This window comes from Euprymna scolopes, chromosome 39 (assembly GCF_053919585.1).
Source record: "Euprymna scolopes isolate OS-2025 chromosome 39, ASM5391958v1, whole genome shotgun sequence".
Lineage (NCBI taxonomy): Eukaryota > Metazoa > Mollusca > Cephalopoda > Sepiida > Sepiolidae > Euprymna > Euprymna scolopes.
The window spans coordinates 45,995,742-46,013,384 of NC_136520.1; the positions used below are offsets into that span (position 1 = coordinate 45,995,742).

Below are 17,643 nucleotides of genomic sequence, written 5' to 3' on the forward strand. Positions count from 1 at the left end.
TATATATATATATATATATATATATATATATATATATATATATATATATATATATATATATATATATATATATATATATATATATATATATATATCGCGTTTCTTTTGTTTCGCTTTGTTTTTACAAAAAATCACTCTATATTTAAAACTTTTAATTTCTAAAATAGAGTGAAATGATAAAGGTAAATTTAAATAAATAAATTTTGTCATAGATGTTTGTATGTATATATATATATATATATATATATATATATATATATATATATATGTGTGTGTGTGTGTGTGTGTGTGTGTGTGTATGTGTGTGTGTGTGTGTGTGCGCGGATGCCAACCCAGCTATGTTCCAGATTCCAAGATGTTGTTCATCTTACCATTTATTTCTTTCACTATATCAAAACGTTCACTTTTTACAATACCTGTTTCGTAGCGCAGAAACAATGATATAATTATCATGCCAATATTGCTATGAAATGTGGACGTCTTGCGATGCTGCAGAAATAACTGGTAATATGAATAACATCTCGGAATTTGGAATATAGCTGTTTTTGTCATCTGTTCGTATATGCTCCGTAGTTAAATTATTGAACATATAGCGAGTCTCATATATAAAAGGATTGGCATCAACAACGGGTAGAATGTAATATAAAAAGCACATTTCCCCACTTTCCCTATGTATGCATATATATATATATATATATATATATATATATATATATATATATATATATATATGTGTGTGTGTGTGTGTGTGTATGTGTATGTGTGCGTGTATATATATACACACATTTATACATACATATATATATATATTTGTATATATATATATGTGTGTGTATATATATATTTATCTATATACATTGTATCTATTACGTATGTTTTATGCACTGTGCATCAGATATAAGGATTTCATACTTGGACAGAAACTGAATTACACCAAGCGTGAAAAATATCAGAATAGCCAAAAGTGACGAAATAAAATCAAATTATTTTAATCCGTCCAGAAAATCGCATCAGGCATAGAACATAAAAATCATGTAAACACAATACATCTATGATAAATTGTATTTATTCCCAATATATATATATATATATATATATATATATATATATATATATGCAGTTATTCCCACTGGTGGTCCGTTCACTGCATTAAATAGAATGCCCAGTAGGATACGTTGAATATGATAAACAAAAGCGGGAACATGAGTCTCGCGTATTTGTCGATTGTGTTCACGTCTTGGACGCGAGGTATTCGCACCTTGATGTTCTTCGCCTTCTGCCGGAAGTGGGTGAAAAACTTCCGGCGTCTTGGATAGGCCCCGCTGGTCGATGGCCGTCGCATCAGATTGTTCCCTATATAACTCCGGCTGACCGCCGAACGCGGAATCGACGGACCCAAGCGAAGGCTCGGAGGCGTGTTGGAATTTTCTTCAACTTCGATGTTGAAGTTCTGCGTGTTGCGTATGCCGAGGATCGGCGAGAGTCGGAGATCTCTCAGCTCAATGTTGTCGGAGACATCATTCTGAAAAATAGCAAAGATGAAAAAATATTATTATATATACACTGGAAGGAGGAAACGTCCGGCATTGCCCGGGCGTAAAATACACTTAAATATGATATTTTAATTTTTTTCAGATTTCGTATATATTATTATTATTATGGCTATGACAACGGACTATTCTTATTATTGTTGTGATTCTTGAGTATATATCCGACGCAGTAAGACACAGTTAATCAACCAAGAACCACATCACTCTATATAAAAGCATATAAGATAACAACAGATACACACTCGAGAGTTAAAACAATTTAATGAATATTCTGTTGTCCTAGCCCTAATTATTATAAAGTCGTGATTTCAAAAGTTAAAAAAAGTATTTAGATGCCATCAGCTAGAATCGAAACCCAAACTGCAGCATTCAAAGCTGATGACGTTACCACTGTACCAACGTGACACGTCCATTAAGTGATTAAAAATTAAAAATAAACTTAGATGAATGTACAAAATGTTTAAAGAGTTTTTTCAAATTTTCATCCATTTTTGGCCACATTAAAAACAATTTCTATCCAGCTAAAGGTCCATAAAAGGACGACGCGTAAAATATCCAATCGTTTGAGGCCATAGCGCCGCTCTGCGACTTTTAGCTTCGGAGGAGATAGAATTTTTAAAAATATGGAGATAGACAGACCGACAGACAAACCGACAGGCAGACAAACATATATTTATTTATCATTTATATTCTTAATCAACTCCTATCGCTGTTAACAACCTGAATAAGGCCAGAGGATGAGTTGGCTGAAACTATGAAAATGAGAATAATGGTCCGCAAAAGAAATGATTGTTTATTATACATTTCTTTAAATTTGTTTTTATTTTAGTTATTTAAATTCTAGGGTATCCTTTCCTGTCTTCGTTTACCACCTGAAGAAAGCCAGAGGATGAGTTGGCTGAAACGTGGGGAAACAACAACCAATATGAAGATGAGGATAATAGTCCGCAAAATAAATAAATGAATGAATAAATAAATAAATGAATAAAAAATTAAATAAAAACAGATGAGGATAATAGTCGGCAAAAAAAAAAGAGAATAAGATGACGATAATAGTCCGATAAAAAATAAATAAATAAAAAAATAAGACAAGAATAATAGTCCGCAAAAAAATAAAAATAAAAATAAAATAAGATGGGGATAATAGTCAGCAAAAAAATTAAAATTAAAATGAAATAAGATGAGAATAATAGTCCGCAAAAATAATAATAATAAAAAATAAGATGAGGATAATAGTCCGCAAATAAATAAAAATAAAATAAGATAAGGATAATAGTCTGCAAAAATCAATAAAAAAAAATAAGATCAGGATAATAGTCCGCGAACAAAATAAAAATACAAAATAAAATAAGATGAGGATAATAGTCCGAAACAAAAAAAAATAAATATAAAATAAGATGAGGATAATAGTCCGCTAAAAAATAAAAATAAAATAAGATAAGGATAATAGTCCGCAAAAAAAAAAAAAAATAAAAAATAAAATAAGATGAGGATAATAGTCCGCAAAAAAATAAAAATAAATAAGATAAGGATAATAGTCCGCGAAAAAAATAAAAATAAAAAATAAAATAAGATGAGGATAATAGTCCGCAAAAAAAAATAATAATAAAATAAGATGAGGATAATAGTCCGCGAAAAAAATAAAAATAAAAAATAAAATAAGCTGAGGATAATAGTCCGCAAAAAAATAAATAAAAATAAAATAAGATGAGGATAATAGTCTGCGAAAAAAATAAAAATAAAAAATAAAATAAGATAAGCATAATAGTCCGCAAAAAAAATTAAAATAAAAAAATAAAATAAGATGAGGATAATAGTCCGACAAAAATAAATAAAAATAAAATAAGATTGCGATAATAGTCCGCAAAACAAAAAAATAATAATAAAATTAGATGAGGATAATAGTCCGCGAAAAAAATAAAAATAAAAAATAAAATAAGATTAGGATAATAGTCCGCAAAAAAATAAATAAAAATAAAATAAGATGAGGATAATAGTCTGCGAAAAAAAAAAATTAAAAAATAAAATAAGATGAGGATAATAGTCTGAAAAAAAATAAATAAAAATAAAATAATATAGGGATAATAGTCCGCAAAAAATAAAAATAAAATAAAATAAGATAAGGATAATAGTCCGCAAAAAAATAAAAATAAAAAATAAAATAAGATGAGGATAATAATCCGACAAAAATAAATAAAAATAAAATAAGATAGGGAAAATAGTCCGCAAAACAAAAAAATAAAAATAAAATAAGATGAGGATAATAGTCCGCAAAAAATACAAATAAAAATAAAATAAGATGAGGATAATAGTCCGCAAAAAATACAAATAAAAATAAAATAAGATGAGGATAATAGTCCGCAAAAAATACAAATAAAAATAAAATAAGATGAGGATAATAGTCCGCAAAAAATAAAAATAAAAATAAAATAAGATGAGGATAATAGTCCGCAAAAAAATAAAATAAATTAGGATGAGGATAATAGTCCGCAAACCAAAAAATAAAAATAAAATAAGATGAGGATAATAGTCCGCAACAAAAAAATAAAAATTAAAATAAAATAAGATGAGGATAATAGTCCGCAAAACAATAAAAATTAAAAAAAAATAAGATGAGGATAATAGTCCGCAAAAAATAACAATAAAAATAAAATAAGATGAGGATAATAGTCCGCAAACAAAAAAAAATAAAATGAGGATAATAGTTCGCAAATAACTAAAAATTAAAATAAAATAAGATGAAGATAATAGTCTGCAAAAACATAAAAATTAAAATAAATAAGATGAGGATAATAGTCCGCAAAAAACTAAAACTAAAAATAAAATAAGATTAGACTAATAGTCCGCAAAAAAATAAAAATAAAATAAGATTAGGATAATGGTCCGAAAAAAAAAATAAGATGAGAATAATAGTCAGCAAAAATAAAATAAAATAAAATAAGATGAGAATAATAGTCCGCAAAAAAAATAAATAAATAAAATAAGATGAGGATAATAGTCCGCAAAAAATATAAGATGAGGATAATAGTTCACCAAAAAAATAAATACATAAAATAAGATGTGAATAATAGTCCGCAAAAAAAAATAAATAAAATAAGATGAGAATAATAGTCTGCAAAAAAAAATAAATAAAATAAGATGTGAATAATAGTCCGCAAAAAAAAAAAAAATAAAATAAGATGAGAATAATAGTCTGCAAGAAAAAAAAGATGAGGATAATAGTCCGCAAAAAAAAATAAGATGAGGATAATAGTTCACCAAAAAAATAAATACATAAAATAAGGTGAGAATAATAGTCTGCAAAAAAATACAAATAAAAAATAAAATAAGATGAGGATAATAGTCCGCAAAAAAAAATAAAATAAAATAAGATGAGGATTATAATCCGCAAAAAAATAAATAAATAAAATAAGATGATAATAATAGTCCACAAAAAAATAAAATAAAATAAGATGAGAATAATAGTCCGCAAAACAAAAAAAAAATAAATATAAATAAAATAAGATGAGAATAATAATCCGCAAAAAAAAAATAACTAAGAAAAAAGAATAAAATAAGATGAGGATAATAGTCCGCAAAAATAAATAAATAAATAAATAAATAAATAAAATCAGATGAGGATAATAGTCCGCATAAATAAATAAATAAATAAAATAGGATAAGGATAATAGTCCGCAAAAAAAAAAAAAAAAAAATAAGATGAAAATAATAGTCCGCAAAAAATAAATAAATAAATAAATAAATAAAATAAGATGAGGATAATAGTCCGCATAAATAAATAAATAAATAAATAAAAATAGGATACGGATAATAGTCCGCAAAAAAAAATAAATAAAATAAGATGAGAATAATAGTCCGCAAAAAAAATAAAGAAATAAAATAAGATGAGGAAAATAGTCCGAAAAAAAATAAGATGAGAATAGTAGTCCGCATAAAAAAATAAATAAAATAAGATGAGGATAATAGTCCGCAAAAAAAAATAAATAAAATAAGCTGAGGATAATAGTCAACAAAAAAAAAAAAATAAATAAAATAAGATGAGGATAATAGTCCGCAAAAAAATAAAAATAAAATAAGATGAGGATAATAGTCCGCAAAAAAAAATAAATAAAATAAGATGAGGATAATAGTCCACAAAAGAAAAAAAAATAAGATGAGGATAATAGTCCGCAAAAAAAAATAAATAAATAAAATAAGATGAGGATAATAGTCCGCAAAAAAAAAAAGATGAGGATAATAGTCCGAAAAAAAGTAAGATGAGTATAATAGTCCGCAAAAATAAATAAATAAATAAAATAAGATGAGGATAATAGTCCGCAAAAAAAAAAAATAAGATGAGGATAATAGTCCGCAAAAAAAATTAAAATAAATAAATAAAATAAGATGGGGATAATAGTCCGCAAAAAATAAATAAAAAATAAAATAAGATGGGAATAATAGTCCGCAAAAAAAATAAATAAATAAAATAAGATTAGAATAATAGTCCGAAAAAAAAAATAAAATAAGTTGAGGATAATAGTCCGCAAAAAAAAAAAAAAAGATTAGGATAATAGTCCGCAAAAAAGTAAGATGAGTATAATAGTCCGCAAAAATAAATAAATAAATAAAATAAGATGAGGATAATAGTCCGCAAAAAAAAAAAAATAAGATGAGGATAATAGTCCGCAAAAAAAATTAAAATAAATAAATAAAATAAGATGGGGATAATAGTCCGCAAAAAATAAATAAAAAATAAAATAAGATGGGAATAATAGTCCGCAAAAAAAAAATAAATAAATAAAATAAGATTAGAATAATAGTCCGAAAAAAAAAATAAAATAAGTTGAGGATAATAGTCCGCAAAAAAAAAAAAAGATTAGGATAATAGTCCGCAAAAAAAAAAAAAAATAAATAAAGTAAGATTAGGATAATAGTCCGCAAAATAAATAAATAAATAAAATAAGATGAGAATAATAGTCCGCAAAAAAAAAATAAATAAATAAAATAAAAAAGAGTAAGTGTACGCAAAAAAAATAAAATAAATAATATTAGATGAGAATAATAGTCCGCAAAAAACATAAAAATAAATAAATAAAATAAGATGAGGATAATAGTCCGCAAAAAAAAAAAAAATAAATAAAATAAGATGAGGATAATAGTCCGCAAAAAAAAAAAATAAATAAAATAAGATGAGGATAATAGTCCGCAAAAAAAAAAAAAATAAAATAAAATTACTACATAAATCATGAAAAAAAAAGATTGTTTAATATATTTGCTTTCATTCATTCGTACTTAATAAAACAAATGTAATATTTAAAATAAACAAATATTGGCCAAAATGTTGTTCTGCAAAATAGGTGGTTTATGACTGCACTTCTACTTTCGTTCATATGTACTTTGTTTAGTAATTTTGGAAATAAGTTTTTATGCCTCAAGTTTTTTATATCTTAACATTTTTATTCATGGTGTTTGGTTTGATTTTTTTTATGGCATATCCATCTGTTTCGGGTATATTGAGATGAGGTTTCATAAGTTGAGTCTCAACCGTTTCAGGTGAGCATTGTCTGAAGATAGCGGTTTCAATTCTACCCAGAGCAGGACATTAGGTGACCAAAAATTTTTGGCGAGACATTAATTGACCAAAAACGTGGCGAGACAACAATAACTATGGAAGGGAGTAATTACTGGAGATCCAGTTACAAAACTCAGTGTTCCTATGCCGTCGCAGTTAATTACTTGACGAAGGCCAGAGGATGAGTTGACAACAACAACAACTATGAAGATGAGGATAACAGTCCGTAAGAAAAAAAAAAAAAAGAAAAGGAATGCTTTTTTCGAGTAATTTAATGCCGAATCTAGTAATTTTGGACAAAATCGTTTTTATGTTAATAGTTATTTTTATCTTCAAATATTTATTTATGGTATTTGGTTTGGTTGTTTTATTTTACGGCATATAATTAGCAATTAGCAATTTTCACCCCAAACAAGGCACAGTGCCACTTTGAAGTAGAGGGCTACTATCGGGGACATAAGTTGCAGGGGTATTATGAAGAGAGATGAGTAGCAAGATATTTGTTCACATTGCACTTGAACTTCTGCATATCAGACCAGTTGGGAAAGCAGAATCCTGGAAGGAACTTCCAAAGTCTTGCAGTTCTGGGGGAAAACTATTGGAGTAAAAGGCTTTCTTACACCTAGGGATCTGTACTGTAAAGGGGTGGGATTTAGTTGCTTGTCGGGTTTGTCGGGGTTAGCCACGCCGAGGAGATACAAGTGCTTGTAGTTCGTCAGAGCATTCGACATTAAAATAATTGTAGAACAGGCAGAGGGATGCAACATTTCGTCGATGTGACAGAAGCTGAAGCCTAGATGACAGTTCAACCAAAGGTTGGCGACTCTCTTTTGAACCCTGTCCAGGAGTGAGGGACAAGTAGCAGCCCAAATGTGACAACAGTACTCCATGCTTACATGGTACATGATACTTTCAGACGTAAGTAATTTTCTAGCACAGTAGAGAGAGCCCACCTTCTTAGCAGTAGCCTTGGTAATGCTCTCAATGTATCTATTCCAGTTCATGTTCCCTGTAAACGTGAGGCCGAGGAGTTTAAAGGAAGTACTTTTAGGTAATGTGTTCTTGGTCATTGCTATTGGTGGTAGAGAAGGTTTCTTGTAGTTATTGAAGGAAACAAGCTTAGTCTTGGCAGCATTGAATGTGACCTTCCATTTTTGTCCCCATTCCACTACAGATTGGAGGTCATCCTCTAGTGTTTCTGCCATTTCTTTGTTATATAGGGGTTTCATTATTCTTATTGTTCTTGTTGTTATTAATAGTGTGAGTCTTGGAGTCTTATTAGAGTGAGTCTTCGAGTCTTCGAGTCTTAGAGAGAGTTTTATTAAGAGGGATGTTGAAAGACTCAGAGAGGGAGAGGTGTTGTTATAAAGAATGTCGTTGTTTCTGTTATGAAGCTTCATATATATTAAAATGTTCATTCTTTAGATTTGTAATGGAAGGAGCTCTTAGAGTGAGGAGATAGTGTTCAGACAGTCTTAGTGTAGATATGAGATGTAGATTCACATTGTAGATATGAGATGGGTATGTCAAGACATTTTATAACACAGACATATAGACATATAATAACAATTCACTTTACCTTTTGGTAGTATCACAACAAAAAGACGACGTTTTATAAAAACACATGATGGGTTTATTTCTTCTCACGACCTGCCGTGGTTTTCTCATCAAGAATTCAAAGCTTCACATATTAAGTTTCAAAGTGACCGTCTCGCTTCTAGACGTTCGAATTCCAAGCTGAAGACTATCGTCTGTCGTTCTCAAACTCCCTCTCCGTCTCTCCCCCTCCTTCTGTCTCCTTAACTCTAACATTTTTCTATCTATATCTAGAACTTCCCATTTTTCCATGACGTCATACACATGTTAAAACATGTGCCTTCTTTCATGTGTTCTGGACATGCGTGTCCAAAACTTTTCCTTTTTTTACAAAAAGAATTTTAACTTATATTCTCAGTAACCTATATTTCCAATATGTTAAAAACATGTTTATTAAATTATCTTGTAGCTGCATTCTTTCAATTGAATTTTCCTAACAAAATTGACAGTGCACATTCTTTTCTTGAAACTATTTTATCTCTAAGCTTTTTTACATTCCATTTTCTAATTCTCACACATAGTCTATTTCTAAACCTATATTACGAGGTTCGAATTTCGCCTATGCTATTTCATTTTCATTTTAACTAAATCTCTCTATTTTTATACTTACATGAAAAGGGGGACAGCCCTTATCAAGTAACATCCTTAGATCAACCATTTTAGGGTTATTTACTGCCGAATTCAGTAATTTTAGATTAAAAAATACTTTACGCCTCAAGTTCTTTATACCTTCATTTTATTTAAAAAGATTTTTATATGTATTTGAATTATACTGGGCGCATATTTTTTGTTTATAGTTTCAACATATTTTTTAATAGTTTCAACATATTTTTTTATGGCTTCAACATATTTTTTTATGGTTTCAACATATTTCTTTATTGTTTCAACATATATTTTTTATGATTTCAACATATTTTTTTATGGTTTCAACATATATTTTTTATGGTTTCAACATATATTTTTTTTATAGTTTCAACATATATATATTTTTTATAGTTTCAACATATATTTTTTATAGTCTTAACATATATTTTTTATAGTTTTTATAGTCTTAACATATATATTTTATAGTTTCAACATATATTTTTTATAGTTTCAACATATATTTTTTATAATTTCAACATATATTTTTTATGGTTTCAACATATATTTGTTTATAGTTTCAACATATATTTTTTTATAGTTGCAACGTATATTATTGTTTTTATAGTTTCAACATATATTTGTTTATAGTTTCAACATATACTTATTTATAGTTTCAACATATTTTTTTATGGTTTCGACATATTTTTTTATAGTTTCAACATATATTTGTTTATAGTTTCAACATATACTTATTTATAGTTTCGACATATTTTTTTATGGTTTCGACATATATTTTTTTTATAATTTCAACATATATTTTTTTTCAACATATTATTAAAGAAGAAAAAGTGTGCTAACGAACAGAAACCAAAATACACTTTAAGATATTTTTTCCTTCTCCTTAGCTCTAATTCAATGTTAAACAAAACACAAATTAGACAAACGGAGGGTAAATAAGGGGTGGGGGTAGAAAATACTCTATTAAGACGTCTTTCAGCCGACACTTTTCCAGATCAATGTTGGAAACGGGAGGGGGGCAACAAATTTTAAAAATGTGGTTAAAAGATCATAAATTACTAGCGAAAGTAGATGAGAGAGAGACAGATAGAGAGTGAGAGAGAGATAGAGAGAGAGAGAGAAAGTAAGATAGATAGATAGATAGAGAGATATATAGAGAGAGAGAGAGAGAGAAAGAGAGAGAAAGAGAGAGAGAGAATGTATCTAACAAAAGAGATACCTACAAATGAAAAATAAATTATACGATCTGGTGCGAAATACCAAATTCTAATAAAAGTAATGAATTCAAAATTAACAAAAAAACCCGGAGGGAGAGAGGGAGGGAGAGAGAGAGAGAGAGAGAGAGAGAGGGAGGGAGAGAGAGAGATAGAGAGAGAGAGAGAGATTTCTTATTGAAAAGACCTAAAAATAATAAAACCAGGGTAGTAAATTTGTAAATAGGTATACCAGACAAGCAAACGAAAAAAGATGATACTAGCTTCTATAAGCTACCATCTTTCTTTATCCGGTGTTTATGTCTTTCCTTTGCATTCCGTTTGCTTTCCTTTCCATCTCCTTTTTCTGCGCTGAAGAGAAAGAGCTTCACTAAAAGTAATTGCTTTATACAAGGTCCACAGACAAGGTCCGCACATAATTGCTTGAAATAGTAATAAAAACAAATCATTATTTGCTAAACGTTCAGCAATATAAGGTAATGGCCAGGAGTGGAGTAAGCCAGTGAAAGATAAATTTAACGAACTGATGTAAAATACCAAATTTTAACAAAAACAATGAATTCGAAATTTAAGAAAATACCTGGAGAAAGAGAGAGAAATAGAGAGAGAGTGTGAGAGTAAGAGAGAGAGAGAGAGAGGGAGAGAGAGAGAGAGTAAGAGAGAGAGACTTATTATCAAGAACTTTGATGCCAGCAAAGCTACTGGACCTAACACTATACCAGTTATCGTACTAAAAAATCTGCAACCGGAACTAGCTCCCATTATTGCAAAGTTATCTAGTCGAGAAATGCCTCACCCTCAACACTCTGGGAAGCCTCGTTAGTCAATCCAGTATTTAAAAATACTAGAAATCGGTTTCTGCATCTCAGTACAGACCAATCAGTCTTCTGTTCCTCACGAGAAAGTTATTTGAATCCGTAATAAATAGAGAAGTTACCAACCATCTCACCAAAAACAACCTACTAAGTGACAAGCAATACAGTTTCCGCTCCGCTAGATCTACAGGTTCAATTTATGACCCCCTGCAAGACTTTCGCTGCAAGCACTCGTCTAGCTACATCCACTATCAACAAACAGTTAACGTTATAAGCATTGAATGCTTTAATGAGTCCGACAAGGCAATGAAGGTATAATCTGAAGAAATAATCCAAATCCGGGTTTTACGTTAATATATATATATATATATATATATATATATATATATATATATATATATATATATATATATATATATATATGATGAAAATAATGGAAATAGTATTCTGACAAAATAGAGAAATAAAAAGGAACAAACCGTATTATGTGTTCATCAACGTTTCGTCTTTATTTTCATCCAGAGGAAGTCTCGAAATAAAGACGAAACGTTGATGAACACATAATACGGTTTGTTCCTTTCTATTTCTCTCTCTCTATATATGTATACACACACGCTAGCAGGAGGACCCAGTTTTATAAAATAATATTTTATATATAATGGCTTGAGTTAAAGTTTAAAATGCAATTACGCTCTAAACAGAAACTTTATTTCGAACGTGCCTCTGTCATATCAAAGAACCTACTGTTGATTTTATATACCTGATCTTACTGCTTGTGCGGTGATAATGGCTTGAATTGGAGTTGAAAATGGAAAAGTCAAATATCATGGTACAATTGTGCTTTAAACAAAAACACCTATTTCGAACGCTGTCATATCAAAGAACTTACTGTTGATTCTATATGTCGGGCGTTTCGGCTTGTGTGATAATATAACTTCTCAAATGCACTTGTGATGTTAGGCTTTGTAAGGTGCTAACTTTCGGCAAAATCGACTATTCCTTCTTTCATCGGAATATCTCGTTTATCGATTATCGATACTTATTGAAGACATTCCGATACAAAACCTATCTAAGAACATTGCCAAGCACATAAAGTGCCTTTGTATGAAATTTCATAAAAATCGGTACTGCCGTTTTCGAAGCGGCTGTGCCAATTTTTATGAAATTTCATACGAAGTCACTTTATGTCCCTGAAGAACGAACTCACACACTCGTACACACAGACACAAAGTTTCATAATATATATATATATATATATATATATATATATATATATATATGTATGTATATAGAGGAGCAAACAGTTAATAAAACATGTTAAAAACTCTTTGAAAAAGAGTTAAAAATATATTTAATCTGAAAAGGAAACACTTGATAAGTGGATAGTCCTTAATCCGCGGAGTTTCGAAGAAATACTTTCCTTCTCATCAGAGGGTAGGAATTAGCAAAATGCGGGATCGGATTTTGCATACAAAAGTATTTGATGAAACAACAAGTAAGTCAAAGATCTTAATTGATAAGAAAAAGTGGAGCAGAGGGAATATGGTGAAGAAAACGGTGATTACACGTGAATGGATAGTCTGGTGAAAGGTAAATAATCCAATGACGGTATAATACAAAAATATAACTCCAAGAAAGTTAATGAGTTCCCATTTGCACAAGTAAAATCCAAGGAAATCACGTAATTGGAAGATGGTCCAAAATGATCCAAAAGGCCGAAATCCATGAAATAATTCACAAATATGTACAAAGAAAAGAAAAGGGGAAAATTCCATTAATATTAATAAAAGAAAAATAATATATGCTTTTCACACGACTGTCGAGACAATTTTATTATATATATATATATATATATATATATATATATATATATATATATATATATTAGTGTTGGAACGATTAATCAGAATCAGAATGGAGAATCGGAAAAGTCGGAACTTTTATTGGTATTGGAATCGGTATCGGAAAAATGCGTGTCTATTTTCCGATGCCAATAAACGATTCTTTAATCGTTTTTTTTTTTAATTTAGTTTTGTTTAAAGCAAATTCGACCACCATAATTATGATAAAAATAATAAATCAAAAACAACATTTATTGATTTTAAACTACAAGTAAAATTAAGATCGCTGTATCGTCTTGCACAAGTGTATTTTTTTATGTTTTTAGAAATATCTGTATATTTAACATGTGTTTTAGCATTATTAATTAGTATTAATTAGCATTGTTAAACGTAGAGATTTATAAAGAATCGAAATAAGAATCGGTAATTGTATCGGAATCGGAAAAATATTGGAATCGTCCCATCACTAATATATGTATATATATATATATTACATATACATGTGTGTGTGTATGTGTATTCATTTTCAAAATTCAGTTTTTATTACGCACACATAAAATCAATACGCAATGTTTACTGCATGATTCAAATTTATTGTCTATTGTTTTTGCCAACTTGTTAACGGAATAGCCGGGACGAAACGATAAGGCATTCATCAAATTAAAATATCTGATTTCAAAGCGAAATGTAAAAACCAGCGTTGAATGATTAAGCGACCCCCCCCCGAAAAAAAACCCCAAACAAACGCAAAAACATGACACACACACACACACACACACACACACACACACAGACACACACACACACACACACACACACACACACACACACACGGCAGAAGACTTTTAAAGAAAAGCCAAACGCATAAAAAAGGTCGTGGGCGAAACCAAACAAAATACGGGGGGTGGGTAGGCTGTAAAGTCAAGACAAAGGGGGCGGAATACAAATAAGAGCAGCCTGATTAAAGGCTGCAAGTAGAAATGATCAAACAATATGGAGATGGGAACTAGAAATGTATTCGCAGCAAATCAAAAACGAACTGGACCGAAGAAAAAGGATTGAGTTATTGTGTCTGTTATTCAACTCTGCCATTTTTTCAGTTGAATTGAAAAAAATTGAGCAAAAATAAATGAAAAACAAAAAACAAAAACTAAACGAAACAAAACAAAACAGGCGACATTTAAAGTCATACGATCTAGAAGAGCGACTCAGCATAGAAGAGCCTGTTCTATTACGTTTTACTGTCCTTTAAATAGGCCACTATCTATCTATCTATCTATCTATATTGTTTTTAAATTTTTTAATAATTTTTAAAATATAATTTAATTTATGAGTTAATTTTAAAATTTAATTATATATATATATATATATATATATATATATATATATATATATATATACTTAATTTACTCACATAAAATTGATATACGAAAGTATAGATTTATGCGTAAACTTTGAGTATTTACTTAAAAAGTGCTCAATACGTAGGTAGAGCTAGTTAGTAATTTATAAAATATATATGGCAATTAAGCTACACTGAATATTCCGCGTTTCATCCACTCTAGGACGTATAAGCCTGAGGAGTCCTAGAGTGGATGAAACGCCGAATATTCAGTGTAGCTTAATCACCATATATAGTTTATAAATTACTGTATATATATATATATATATATATATATATATATATATATATATATATATATATATATATATATATATATATATATTCCAGGGTAGATTTTTTACCGTGTTAGAAGCGTTGACTAAAATTTGAATTTTAAAATAAAATACATATGGAATACGTTTGAAATCAAATTACAATGCGGAATTATTAAAATAAACAAGTGTTTATTTTTAAGATACATACTTCGGAGTAAAACTCCCTCGTCAGTATTTTATATATTTTTCTCTTTTTTCCTTACTATGATGTTGATGTTAAGTTGAAGAAAGTTGAATAAAGAGTTCACGTTTTGTTAACTGCGGTGTTGTTTTTGAAATGCCGGAAGGATGCGCCTGGCCGCGCGATTTGAAAATCCAGTTTGTTTTTTTTTCTCTTTTTTTCCGTGTTAGAAGCGTCGACTGAAATTTGAATTTTAAAATAAAATACGTATGGAATACGTTTAAAACCAAATTACAACGCGAAATTATTAGAATAAGCAAGTGTTTATTTTTAAAATATATATATTTCGGAGTAAAACTCCCTCATCAATCTTTTATATATATTTTTTTCTTTTTCCTTACCATAATAAACACTATATATATATTATTTTTTGGATTAATTCGACTACTGTTCTCATCTTGAGTGTGATTTTTACAACGTTTCGGTCGATTTAACCTCCGACCTTTTTTAGGTGTATCTTGTCGAATTCGGGAATGTTTCTGTCGAACTCGGGAATTTGGACGGAATATCGAGCGGAACCCTTTATTTACATCACGGGGGTAGCGTGCTCTTGTTCTGTCAGCCATGAGTGGATAGATGTCCTAAGTAATTCGCAATTTTCTTTTTCGGTCACCCACACTTAGGATTGAACCTTCAACCTTCAGGAGAATATCATTTTTTACAATTGATTTTTCCAAGTACTCTAACCACTGCACCACTAGTACGAATTTCCGTTCAAATTTCCGAGTTCGATAGAAATATTCCCGAGTTCGACAAGTATCACTACAGTAGCCCGAAGAATCCAATATATATGAATAACGAATCCTCATCTAAAAGATTCAGAAACGTTATATAAATTAAATTTATAAGATAATATATAATGGTACTGCTTACTGCATAATTACTCTGAAGAAAGGATCAGATTCATCTAAATTCATCAACTTCTTACCGGGAGATGTTGGAACCTTTTTAAAAGTCATTGCGAAAGTTGCTAAAATTCTATTTGTTTTATGGTGTAACGAACCTTTTCAAACGAGGTAGGCTAATCAGGTTTGCATCTGCCTTACATAATGCAAAAACATGCAGCCGATATTCATGTTTATTAGAATAACTAGCCTGGGTTCCCGGCGTTGCCCGCTGTTGCCCGGTGTTTGGAAGTGTGTGATAAGCAAAAAAAAAAAAAAAAAAAAAAAAAAAAAAAGTGGTAGTAAGCATGGAGGCTCGAACTGTACCGCGAAGGAAGAAAAGAACGTTACAAAAACGTGACGTCTTTGCTCTTGCGTCCATCTCGAAACCGGAACTGACGAATGTTTAAATTAAGGCGAGTCAATCGAAAAAAAGGGATTTCTTTCGAAAATATTGGCGAAAAAAGCGACCACTCCCTGTAGAAAAGCGCGGAGTTGAGGGTGAAGGAACTAATGTTTTTAGCCAATTTATAGATATTTGTCGTCCGAAGGGTCTAGCTTCAAAACAATACCGACCTCGCGAAAATTTTAGGCAGACCTACATACATACATGCATACATACATACATACATACATACATTTAAACAGACAGGTGAGATTTATATTATAGAAGAAGATAAGTAAAAACAGTATACAGCGGGAGAAAGGAAGTGATAATATCGTTAAATAAGTCTTTTTCTTTTCTTATTTTACATAGGCATAACCACTTATCAAGGCCAAGAGACAACTCGAGGATAAGGGTTAAGAGTTGACAGTAGTCAATTGGACAATATAGTAATAGTGGTACTGGAAATTCGGTAAATTTGTTAACTTAAGTGGGACGGCTCATCGAGAACTTGTTTACATTGGACTTGAAGACAACTGGAAAGCTGGAAAGCAAGAAAACGGAAAACAGTTCCACAGGCGTGCAGTTCTAAGAAAGAAGCTTTGTTCATGGAATCTACGTTTAGGTTTAGGCACAGATAAAGAAAGGGGGGGAATTATTGGAAGTTCTGTCAAAATAATAAGTAACTAACTTATTGCTAAAGGTGCAATGCGAACTGCTTTGCTCCTTATGCATAAATTTCATATTGGATTTTTATCCTCTTGATTTCTAAAATATATCACATGTACCACGTGTTTTATTTATAAGAGAATCAATATTTCGCCTTCTGAATACAATAAATAACTTTTTATTGTTTTGACTCTCGAGTATATATCCGACACAGTTAGACACAGTTAATCAACCGAGAACCACATCATTCTATATAAAAACATATAAGATATCAACAGATAACACACCGAAAGTAAAAAAAAAAAATGATAAGAATATCTTAGACGTAGTCATTACACGAAGTTTTCACTCATTAGTTAAAAATAAATAGCCTGGGACCTAATGGGTTAAATCCCCTCCTACTGTTATATAGCGAAGTGAGTCTAAATAAACAGCGTCTATATAAAAGCTGTCAGTTTAACGTTGTGATGACTCTTTGTGTAAACAATTCGATGTCAATACATCGTTGGACGATGTCAATACATCGTTAATTCGTTACCCACACAGCATCGGCAGTATAACGCAATGGTGAGAAGCCTTGACTGTCATTTGGGCGGTCAGGTTTCGATCTAGCCGCACTGATGAGCTGTGAAACA

At 29.9% G+C, this 17,643-nt stretch overlaps 1 protein-coding gene across 1 annotated transcript in view; it reads right to left on the bottom strand.

Moving 5' to 3' along the window:
* Positions 1 to 781: 781 nt before the first annotated feature.
* LOC145263777 (gamma-aminobutyric acid receptor subunit beta-like) overlaps positions 782 to 17,643 on the bottom strand; it is a 757,317-nt gene continuing 740,455 nt past the window's right edge. Inside the window, exon 9 of the mRNA XM_080120830.1 lies at positions 782 to 1,522. Within this exon, the coding sequence (XP_079976956.1) occupies positions 1,142 to 1,522 (381 nt within the window). The 3' untranslated portion in view covers positions 782 to 1,141. The remainder of the gene's footprint in view (positions 1,523 to 17,643) is intronic.